The 12,245-nt window shown below is 37.8% G+C and overlaps 1 protein-coding gene across 4 annotated transcripts in view; it reads right to left on the reverse strand.

Annotated features, from left to right (window-relative positions):
- Positions 1-1,948: 1,948 nt before the first annotated feature.
- The window catches only part of PRKACB (protein kinase cAMP-activated catalytic subunit beta), a 115,788-nt gene continuing 105,491 nt past the window's right edge, over positions 1,949-12,245 (reverse strand). For all 4 annotated transcript variants that reach the window (XM_034779050.1, XM_034779051.1, XM_034779049.1 and 1 more), the window contains one exon: positions 1,949-4,191. In XM_034779050.1, coding sequence (XP_034634941.1) covers positions 4,066-4,191 — 126 coding nt within the window. In that variant the 3' untranslated portion in view covers positions 1,949-4,065. The remainder of the gene's footprint in view (positions 4,192-12,245) is intronic.

The following is a 12,245-nucleotide window of genomic DNA, read 5'->3' on the forward strand; positions in this document are numbered from 1 at the left end:
CCTTGACCCAATTGAGCCAGCTGTCCAAGTAAGGGAACTTCCATATTATCCTTGCCAGACCAGCTCTATAGATTCTCATCTGTAAATCCTTTAGCAGTTTCTTATGGAAGGTGGTTTCCCTTAATAAGAGCTGAGAAAGGAGAATTCAGTTTGGCAACTGAAAAGCATAGCCTCATTCTATAATCTTTGGAACCCGGCAGTAAAAAGTGACTGTCCCAAGGTTGATGGCAAACAGTCCCTTCCTAATGGTAAAAAATTATTGGAGTCATTTCCAGATTAGGATGACATCTTCTAATCTGCTGCTTGACAGGCTGTGTTCATTCAATACAGTGCAGGAGAAGCATAAGACACATGTGATCTAGAAGACTGCAACAAATTTATCTAAAAAAAGCACAAACAAAAATCTTTAAACTGTAAAACGGTGTTTATACTAGGAAACTAACAAATACAAAACCAAAGTCAATAGGCCTATAGCAGCATAAAATAAGCTTTTTCAAGTTCTGTGACCACAACAATGTGAAAAAAGGAGCCGAGGTGCAGACAGACAGCAGTGCCTTTTAAAATATGAATTGCAGAATACCCTGTGGATAAATGATAGCCAGCTTCCATAACACTTTTTACTTTTATCAATAGTTTCATGGCTTATAAGGCACACAGTCTGTACAACAAGAATCCACAGAGATTATTTCGTAAGAGAATTATTTTAAATTAAAAAAAATAAAATAAATGTGAGATGATAAATATGGAAAATTATTTGCATTTAAATGACTAGCTTGGTCTCTCTCTGTTTTAAAAAATCCAACCTTCATTGTCTTCTGGCAGTGCCTTCAACCAGTACCATCCTCTTCAAAAACAACAAAGAGTCTGGTGGCACCTTAAAGACTAACAGATTTATTTGGGCATAAGCTTTCGTGAGTAAAAACCTCACTTCTTCGGATGCCACCAGACTCTTTGTTGTTTTTGTAGATACAGACTAACACAGCTACCCCCTGATACTTGACATCCTCTTCAAAACACCCAACTTTAGTGTGGAATTTAATAGGCTCAACCTGGTATGTTCAGTACATTACTCAGAGTCTTTCCCTGCTATTAGTAAATTCAATTTTAAGAAACCATGTATGTGAAGTGGTACAATTAATTAATATACAACATTCTGGTTCAAAAAGAAACAGCACAATATTTCATGCAGTGTTATAGATAAACATTTATATACAAAAGTGCAAATTACTATATTTCATACTATTGCAGTACTTAACATCTAATAATTTGCAAAAAAAAGTAAAATATTTTCAACACTATTTAAAAATAAGGGGTTTAATGCCACTGACAAGAGAATAAAAAAGCAATTTACTTAATGAGATACAATCCTTTAGGTTGGAAATGAAATTGCATATAACTAGAGTACAGTTCAAAATTACCTTATAGTTCAACACTTAACTCCTCAATTGTGTAAAATTAACAAGCCTTTATTTTTAGATATACAATTTTTTATATGGTAAAAAGAGATTTTGAAATTAAACACAAGTATCATGATAGTCTTGTGGTTATATTTTTATGGCTGTGTTTAAAGGAGAGAATTGCATAATATTCACATTGTCAAATGTACTCACTAATGCCATGGAAACTATGCTCCTTCTCTTCCCTAACACCCCCAAATAAAGTCTCATTTCCGTACTGATGTTTATTATGCCATGTTGGAAATTTATTTTACTTCCCATAGTTAACCGCTTGTTGATACAATTCAGAAATAGCATATCATCATGGCCGCTTCAATTTACGCCCATCTAGAGTTTAATCTGGATATCAAATAGACATGTTAGAATCAATGCCCTAGATTCCTCTGTTTTACTGTACACCCAGGGTGAATGATCACTGTATTTCACAGAATAGAAAATCTGTGAACCATATTAGGTTATAAATGACTGAAAATTAAAATAAACAATCAAACTGTGATCTCCAGCATTTATTAAAATCTTTTAAAGTTCATAAACGACAACAAAGTTACTGTAGAATTTATCGCATACAGCTAGCATACAACAGCATGTCCTCCATCTAAATGAAATACAAAAGATTTTAACATTTTTTATACAAAGAGTTTTTCTTTAATTTATTAATGTGATGATATATTTTTATTACATAAAATTTGCTACAGCAAAGTATCTTATACTTTTTTTGTACATATGTAAATATGGGTGGACAAAGGCTGCAATCAGTGTCAACCTCCTAATGACGTTGTGCAAAAATGCTTGACAACCTAAAGACATACAGAATGTTGGATGGTACAGCTCATACTGGTTTGTAAAATGTCTACAAAGGCTTTTCTTAAAGGAGTGTCATACAGATTAAAAGGATGTAATGTCAATGGTTCATCTGCACTGACATTCAAACAAATACAATAGCTATGTATCAATATAGATCGGTTTTAATAAAAACGAGTCATCCTTGTATGCATGTAAATTGATCATAAAATATGAGCCTAGTTTATTTTAAACTGTTTAGATGTGCTGTTTTAAAGACAGGTCACTGAGATATCCAGAATCAAGTGTACAAATAAAAATAGTATGGATAAGTTTAAAAGCAAAAAATAATGTGCTGAGCGACTGATTATTAATAAACACTGAAATAAATGTGTAAAAGTGCCAAAAGCTAGTACATGGCAGCAGTATCTTAAGTCAGTTGGTGAGAGTATACAAGCCCAAATTCTTACATCTGTGTGATCATACATTCTGTTTCACTGAAAGGAAGTAGGTTAGAAATGAAGACACAACGTAACTAAGAAAACAACTGTGGCGGTTTTTAACTATGTCTCTTTTACACATGAATGAAGCACTGTAATTAAAAATCAAATGTTCATAGCAGTTCTCCATCCTCAGTTTACTAATATAGTATACCAGAATAAAAACTTGGCAATAACCTCTTTTATTTTAACAGCTAACAAAACAAAACAAAAAAACTATATTCATCTAGCAATGCATCCATATTACTTCGGATTTGCTAAACCCACTTGTTTCCTCATAGCTAATGGCAGAGCACTTCTTGATTTTGTTTTTTAAACCAATGCCTTAAGTTAAAAAAAAAAAAGGGCATTAAACTAGGAATACTTTAGGAGACACAACATTGACTTTTTTTTAGTTAGCCATATTCTGTTACAATACTGACCAAAACTTCTTTTAAGAGTTTAGGGTTTATGGTGTTAAAAACCCATTTAATACCTACTGACTGAAATGCTGGTAATTTACTTGGTTAAATATGGTCTGGGACCCGGTGGAACTGTTCCTGCTCAATGAGATTGCGTACTTCCCATGGCACAGTCAGGTTATGGCATATTTACCTACTGCCCAGCTGAGAAATACAAAGGAAGGAGGCAGTGAAGAGAACTGCAGGTATGTAGAAAACCAAGACACAGGGTCTAGCTACTGTCCCCTACTTAAGCTGTCCAATTTATGCTAATTTTGGTCAAGCTCCAAGAAGTAATGTTTTTAAGTTAATTTAGCATAGACTTATGTGGCGATAAATACTACCTTCAAAAATGCTAAAAATGTTGGCTAGATTTAGTCTGAGCTACCAAAAATATATATATATATAGAATCAACTGTAGTCTCAGATACAAGACAGACAAGAAGTATTGGCTGGCACAGACTAGAAGCAACACTTATCTTTCACTTCAGTCTAAATCACAGTAGCCGCAACACCTTCCATTCCACTCACACAAATACGTTATTCAAAATAAAATGGAGCATTCTTGGGTAAAAAACTACTTCATTTTAAAAGGGGGAACTGAACATTACACAGAATCAAATGAAACGACAGAAACCAAAGATAAGTAGGAAAGTGGTCTAGTATTCTGTGATACAGCAAAACAGTGCTTGCTTAATTGTGCCTAGTTATAAGGGTTGGTGCAAACTGCACACATGGAAGATGGCAATAAAGACCTCAGTCAGCTTTGTGGAATGAAGTAACTAGGTAACTGTTTTGACATATGACTGTCTCAGCTTCACCTCATCAGTTAATAGAGTGCAAAGATCCCAATGTAAGTCCTGATGTCATCTTGTCTTCTTACACATACTAAAAATCAGCAAATTCTTTTGCACATTTCTCTGTTAGAGACACACGAATATCTTCTTCTTCATAGTCATCAAAGTTGCTGGTATCTCCAGGTCCTCTGCACTTTGGTATAAATGGCGCTTCTACCTATATTTGAGAGAAAAATCATGTAAGATGTCAGTTTAAAAGAGCAGACAAGTAAAAATCTACCTTTTAGATTTACTGATATGGTAACAGGCATAAAAAAAACCTTGATCCTCCACCAGCACTTCTTTATCACTGGCAAGTGAGAAAGCTTAATCAGAATAACTTTACCCAATATAATCCATTATCACATTTACTTAGGGCTTTCTAAAACGAACATATCAAGAAGCGTCTAGATGTATGCATAGAAATTTAAAAACATCATATCACTTATTGACAGACGTCCAACAAAAATTACTTTCGTCCAGAGAAAGATTACCACCCTTCTCAGTCACCATCTCAAACAAAAGCCTAAGCAAATACAGCTATTTCTTATGCTGCACTTGGAAGGTAAAAAACTCAGATTCCAATAGACAAGGGAAAATGAATTCCCTGTTGAGAATATTCTGCTTCCTGGAGATGATAAAGATAGAGATAATGCAGTGAGGGCTGCATGCAAGAGAATCTATCACAATGGTCGAAGAGATGGAAAAAAGGACTCCTGGCTAGCAGCACTACCTAGGAGTCCCGGGACAATTTGGGATCCAAACTTCCCAGATTAAAAAAAAACCCATCCAAAAGACTGGGCAATATCCAATAACAGGAGCACATATCACTTCAGCTGAAGCTGCCTGACACTTCTCTTTCTTACTAGCACCTTGTCTGCATTGAACATCAACTAGTTTGCTCTCATTCATGCCCCTATCTCAGCCAGGCATTAGGAAAGAAGAGAGCTTGCACTGAATATAATGGAAGGGTGTGTAATGGGGGGTGGGAGAGGGGTGTATTGTGAATCATCAGCATATATACTGGCTCAAAATCCACATCTTTTCACCATCTCCCCCAGCAGCTTCACATACATGTTGCTCAAACATATAACTTTCAGGACCCCTCATGACAATTGTTCCACATTATTCAGAGATCTCCCGAAGATGAAAAAGTCTGTTTAAATGAGAAGCGAGAGCCCATCCAACCAGTCCTAGAATTGGGACATAATCAATGATATGAAGGGGTACTGAAAGATTAAAAAAATCCAAGGAACTCCTTCGCTGTAGTTATTTTTATGAGGAGAACAATGATGTCATCTCCATAACACGCTCACAGCAGTTTAGCTTTAGCATGTCTCAAAAGGCTGACTCCTGTGATTAGATGAAGTACTGTATATACTTGTTCATAAGCCGAATATTTCTGGTAAAAAAGTAATGCATCAAAGAGCGGGGGTCGGCTTATAAATGGGCCTACACCAAAATTTGATGATTTTAAACTTTATGGAATCATTGAATTGAATATCTAATACATTGTTGTTTGTTTACCTGGCGCGTCTGCAGGCATAGAGCCCCTCAGCTCCCAGTGTCTGCAGTTCGCCGTTCCCAGCCAATGGGAGCTGCAGGAAGTGGCACGCCAGTTCCTGCAGCTCCCACTGGCTGGGAACGGCGAACCGCAGACCCTGGGAGCTGAGGGGCTCTGTGCTTGTGAATGCTCCAGGTAAACAAAACGTCCAGGCCCCCTAGCGGCTTACCCTAGCAGGCCAGGAGCCAAATATAGACCCTGAAATATAGGGTCGGCTTATGAAAGGGTCATACAGTCTTTGCTATTTTTACCTAACCATCTTGGGCGGTTGGCTTATAAACGAATGGGCTAATGAACGAGTATATACGGTAATTGGTTGGGTTTAACAGTTAGATAGGTCAGACTACACGGTTTAAATAAATAAATAAATAAATAAACAAACAAACAAACAAACACCAAGGTTGTTTCTATTCCTTCCAAAGATATTATTCACACTATTTAATATAAATAAGCTCAGAGACTCCTCTGTAATTTTCCCTACAGTTAATTCTAAGAGTAAAATTGAAATGAATGAGCAGATTCACCTCATCTGGGTAAGTTCATTAATCAGCTCCTTTTTGCAGATGCTCTAAAAGACATATTACTACCTCTTGTGAATGAAGAGCATTAAAGATGGATATTAGAAAGAGGTATATTTGAGGTTAGAAAATATGATTTATGAGGGAAGTTTGAAAGAACTGAGCATGTTTAGTTTAGGGAGGGCATGAGAGAGGGAGGGCATGATAACAGTCTTCAAACAAGTAAAGGTTGTTATAAAGGGGACAATGATCAAAACCAAACATCTGTTGAAAAAACAACACAGCAGGGCAGATTATCCAATAAGTTCTTGGAATGTATGTGAGACAATATTTTTATGTCAGAAGGTGGAGAAAGCTACTAGGGGAGAGGCTGTTCTAGATTTGAGTTTGACAAATAGGGAGGAATTAGTTGAGAATTTGAAAGTGGAAGGCACTTTGGGTCAGTGATCATGAAATGATTGAGTTCATGATTCTAAGGAATGGTAGGAGGGAAAACAGCACAATAAAGATAATGGATTTCAAGAAGGCAGACCTTAGCAAACTCAGGGATTTGGTAGGTAAGATCCCATGAGAAGCAAGTCTAAGGGGAAAGGCAGTTCAAGAGAGCAGGCAGTTTTTCAAAGAGCCATTATTAAGAGCAAAAGAGCAAACTATCCTACTACATAGGAAAGATAGGAAGCATGGCAAGACACCATCCGGTCTTAACCAGGAGATCTTCAATGATCTGACACTCAAAAAGAGTCCTACAAAAAGTGGAAACTAGGTCAAATTACAAAGGATGAGTATAAGCAAATAACACAAGGATGTAGGGATAAAATTAGAAAGGCCAAGGCACAAAATAAGATTAAATTAGTTAGAGACATAAAAGGTAACAAAAAAACATTCTACAAATACATTAGAAGCCAGAGGAAGACTAAGAACACGGTAGGCCTGGTACTCAATTGGGGGAGGGGGGGAATAACATAAAATGTGGAAATGGCAGAAGTGCCAAATGACTTTTTTGTTTCAGTTTTCACCAAAAAATGTAGTAGCAATTGGACATCTAACTTAATGAAAGCCAGTGAAAATGAGGAAGGATCAGAGGCTAAAATAGGAAAGAACAAGTTAAAAATTAGTTAGACAAGTTAGATGTCTTCAGGTTACCAGGGCCTGATGAAATACATCTTAGAATACTCAAGGAGCTGACAGAGGAGATATCTGAGCTATTAGCAACTATATTTGAAAAGTCATGGAAGACATGAGAGATTCTGAAGGACTGGAAAAGGGCAAATATAATGCCAATCTATAAGAAGGGAAATAAGGACAACCCAGGGAATTACAGACCAGTCAGCTTAACTTCAGTAGCCAGAAAGATAAATGGAGCAAATAATTAAGCAATCAGTTTGCAAACACCTAGAAGATAATAAGGTGATAAGTAAGTCAGCATGGATTTATCAAGAACAAACTGTGTCAAACCAACCCAAGAGCTTTCTTTGACAGGGTAACAAGCCTTGTGGATGGGGCGGGGCAAGCAGTAGATGTGGTATATCTTGACTTTAGTACAGCTTTTGATACTGTCTCACAAGACCTTCACCTAAACGAACTACAGAAATACAACCTAGATGGAGCCACTATAAAGCAGGTGCATAACTGGTTGGAAAACTGTTCCCAGAGAGTAGTTATCAGTGGTTCACAGTCAAGCTGGAAGGGCATATCAAGTGGGGTCCTACAGGGATCAGTCTTGGGTCCAGTTCTGTTCAATATTTTCATCAATGATTTAGATAATGGTATAGAGTGTACACTTATAAAGTTTGCGGACAACACCAAGCTGGGAGGGGTTGCAGGTGCTTTCAAGGATAGGATTAAAATTAACGTCTGGACAACCTGGAGAAATGGTCTGAAGTGAACAGAATGAACTTCAATAAGGATAAATGCAAAATACTACACTTAGGAAGGAACAATCAGTTGCACCCATACAAAATTGGAAATGACTGCCTACGCAGGAGTACTGCAGAAAGGCATCCGGGAGTCATAATGGATCACAAGCTAAATATGAGTCAACAGTGTAACACTGTTGCCAAAACTAATAATAATAATAATAATAATAATAATAAAAATAAAAAAGCGAACATCATTCCGGGATGTATTAGCAGGAGTGGTGTAAGAGACATGAGAAGTAATTTTTCTGCTCTATTCTGTGCTGATTGGAGTACTGGGGCGAATTCTGTGCGCCACACTGCAGGAAAGATGTGGACAAATTGGAGGAAGTCCAGACAAGAGCAACAAAGATTAAAAAAAAAAAAAAAGAAAAAAAAAAAGAAAAAAAAGACCTATGAGGGAAGATTTAAAACAAATTGTGTTTGTTTAGTCTGGAGAAGATAAGACTGAGAGGGGAACTTGATAACACTTTTCAAGTACATAAAAGGCTGTTACAATGAGGAGGTAGAAAAATTGTCCTCTTTAACCTCTGAAGATAGAACAAGAAGCAATGGACTTAAATTGCAGCAGAGATGGTGTAGGTTGGATACTAGGAAAAACTTCCTGTCAGGGTAGTTAAGCACTGGAATAAATTGCTTAGGGGGGAGTTGAGGAATCTCCATCATTTTATTTTTTTAAGAACAGGTTAGACAAACAGCTGTCAGGATAGTTTAGGTATACTTAATTCTGCCTCACAGTGAATGCTAGCTGACCTCCTGAGGTCCCTTCCAGCTCAACATTTCTCTGATTACAGTGCACCCCAGAGGCCTAGCAAAAGCACAACATGCTGCCATGTGGGAATCAAGTAAATCAGTCCTGAACATCAAGGCCTATGTTTGTTCCCTGTGGAGTGGCAAGAGCAACACACTTGTATATTATGTGATATCCTCCTATGGCCATGTTAGAAACAAAGTGGACAAGTTCCAAAGGGAGTTGAAACCATCTTCTTTGGCTCAAAGGACTGTCACTGCAATGTGAGGGCTTTCAGAATGGAGGGAAGGTATGCAGGACAAAAACTAAATCACACAGCTTTATACAAAGGGAATATTGCATAGGTGAATACTATGGTGGATTCTTTGTTGACATCAAGGGATTCTGATATCTCACAACCACCCAGAAAGTAAAGCTGAAGTGGTTTGTGAGATCATAGAACTCAAAAGATACCTATACAGTTTTGGTATCAATGTTTTCCTATAGTGAAATCCTTATATTTAATGGAGAAGAGTAACATTTTTGTAAATTTTTATATTGTTTTTTTATGATTTTGTCTGGTGATGTTTCCGCTGAACATTTTATGTCAGAGCCAGAATGTGTCTGTGCAACATACTGGTAGCCAAATAGTGTTTTTGCCATTTTTTGTTGCCTTTAAACCTTGCAATGGTTAATCTCATTTTAGACCCCAAATCATAGGGATCTCTGAGGATCACAACAAATCTGCCTGCTGGAATTTGTGTCAGTGAATCTGACAGACTGTCAAATATTTAAAAAGATTGCGAGCTGAAAACATCAGCTATTATTATTTAGTGTTAGATCATGACATTATGATCTGCATAGTGCAAGGGGTGGCATGTTACTGCACTGACTTGGAAGATCCTGGGAGGGAGACAGTGACTCCCTGCTATGCTGGGGAGGGAGGAAACTATCTAGTGTTTATACCCAGTGCAGCATAGGAAGGCTCTAACTTCCTGCGCCACGCCTGCACTGGGATGGAGGGAAGTAGCAGCTCTGCAGAACCTGCTTCCTTTCCTGTACTGCCATCTTTGATGTAAACATACGCGTGTCTGGACCACAGTAATACTCACTAAGATTTGTGAAGCTAGAAACCACAAATAGGAACAGGGCCGCATTGCACATGGCTTTATACAAACATACATCCCTGCTCTCAAGGCAGGAAGGAAAAAGTGGGTGCTCAACAGCCTGAATATATACCTAACCTATGTAACCATATGTTCCTATTGCCATTACCCTCATTCTCCTTCCAGTTGTTTCCAAATTATTCCCTAACAAAAAAACCAAACAGACTAAAATTGGGATTTTAAGCAGTGTTTATCAAAACCAGGGGCTTTTCTGCGACCACAGCCCCTTGGGCTCTGTGTGTGTGTGTGGAGTAACAGCCCCTTCCTCTCCCTGTTGCTCTTGGATGCACCACCTTAGTGTTGGTTGCGGGGCTGCCAGCAGGGGTTGGGCCCTACTCCCCTCTGGAGACACCTGGGGGACAATGCTGGAGGAGCAGGCAGCCAGTGAGTTCCACACCTTCCCAAGGGCGGTGGGGCTCAGGCTTTGGGCTCCAGTCCCAGGCTCCAGTTGCACAGTGGCCGGCACTAGGCTCCGGCAGCGTGGCTTCAGGCTCTAGCCCCCCTGCTTCCCTTAGCCCCTCATCCAGGGCTTAATTTGTCCCTAGGCGTGGCAGGGCTGAGTAAGTCTGCTGTGAAAAGTGATATTTGTATGTTAATATCACTTTTCTACAACGGACTTATTAGCTAGCGATAAATTACAATGATTTGGATGTGTATGTGTGCATATTTAATTGTTTTTCTTAAAGCTAATTAAGTATTTTAGGAAAAAGTGTGAAAGTGGCCACCAGCAAGAGTTGGTGGCCGCACTCCGATTGCCTCCAAAAAATTTGTCCTGGGAACCCCTGTTAGCTCAAATAAAAAGCCTGAGATGTTTACTTGCCCTTGCAATACAGGGTTATTTTTCACAATATTATTCTCAGATCCCTACCAGAGGAAATCTCTGAAGGTGAGCTCACAAGAGAACAGGGATATGCAATGGAAATACTGCTGAGCCTTAATTAAAGCTGTATTACCAGGCACTGTTTTAATAAATACCTATGCATGCATAATAAGAAGCTCTGACCTTATCTGAAATATTAAATAACTGACTGTATTATGCACAAGTGTAACACAACAGTACTATTCATACCATTTTAGTTGCTAAGGAACTATCTTTTCATTATGCAGAGTAGGTCCATTTTAGGCAAGTGACTTTACTATAAGAAAGCACTGGTGAAAACAAGTGACTGTGAAAAGATGGCGTCAAACATAATACTGGTAGTTAATCTCTAGATTTCAATACAGCCTGAAATACTAATATTGTACTCTACTATTATTGTTTTAGCCTTCTAATAATATTTATTTCCCATAATAATTAATTGCAAATCCATTCTTCATTAGTATTCCAAATCCTTTACAAGTGGTAATATAAAGTGATATTTCTTGCTTCTGATAAAAAAAGTTTTCGACAACAATAGGATAGTGAGGTTAAACATCGGTAACAAAATATTAAAATATTTAATTTATTATTATAGGAAAAAAATCACAGAGGAATCCCCACTGCATATAAATTGTGTTCTAAATGGGCATTTAAAAACACAGAGAAGAGAGAATTACAATTTTGTAATGTTAAATCTTTTCTTAAAATGTCTCCACTTAACACAAAGAATGCAAGATGTGTTAATAGTACCCTGTCTTATAGTAATTAATACATTAGTGATTACAACAACTACTGTTCTGTCAATTTGTGCAACCAAACAACCAGTTTCTTTTTATAAACTATTGTCAGATTTTAGGTTTGGCCTTTAAAAGAATTTTTAAAATTATTATTATAGCAGCACTTTCACACCTCTGTTAGCATTTGAATAAGACACTAATATTCACTGAAGTATGTCACTTGACTGTAAAAACTCATTTATGACAAATGTCTCAAAATAAATTATTTCTGCTCTCAAAATTTTCAGAACAAAACCAATGAGATTTTAAAATTTTACTACTTCCTATTTAAAAGACAGAAAAATACTGGTTTAACCTAAGAAACTGTTCATTTCCTACGTGTATGTCATCTGGGAACTGGCTAATTTCCAGGTGGTTAGTGATGCTACAAAAGTGGCACTATGCCAGAGGGGAGCAGACTCTGGGAGCTGCTGGGAGGCAGGGCCTGCAGTAAGTCCCACCCTGCTTCACTCACTCTGTCAGGAACCAAATTTTCCCCTTCCACCAGCCTTCTCAGCAGTTGTATCTGTGATGAGAATTTTCTTAAGGTCTCATTCTGGTGCAACTCCAACAGTGGGAGCAATAGTGGGAGCCCTAGCATAGGCTTGCTGCCAGCATTTTCTGACCCGCTCAGAAGCTGAGCTGGTCTAGAAAACACTGTGGTAAAAATGCTGACATCCAACCAGGGCCAGATTTCCAATTA

Source organism: Trachemys scripta, chromosome 8, assembly GCF_013100865.1.
Source record: "Trachemys scripta elegans isolate TJP31775 chromosome 8, CAS_Tse_1.0, whole genome shotgun sequence".
Classification (NCBI taxonomy): domain Eukaryota; kingdom Metazoa; phylum Chordata; order Testudines; family Emydidae; genus Trachemys; species Trachemys scripta.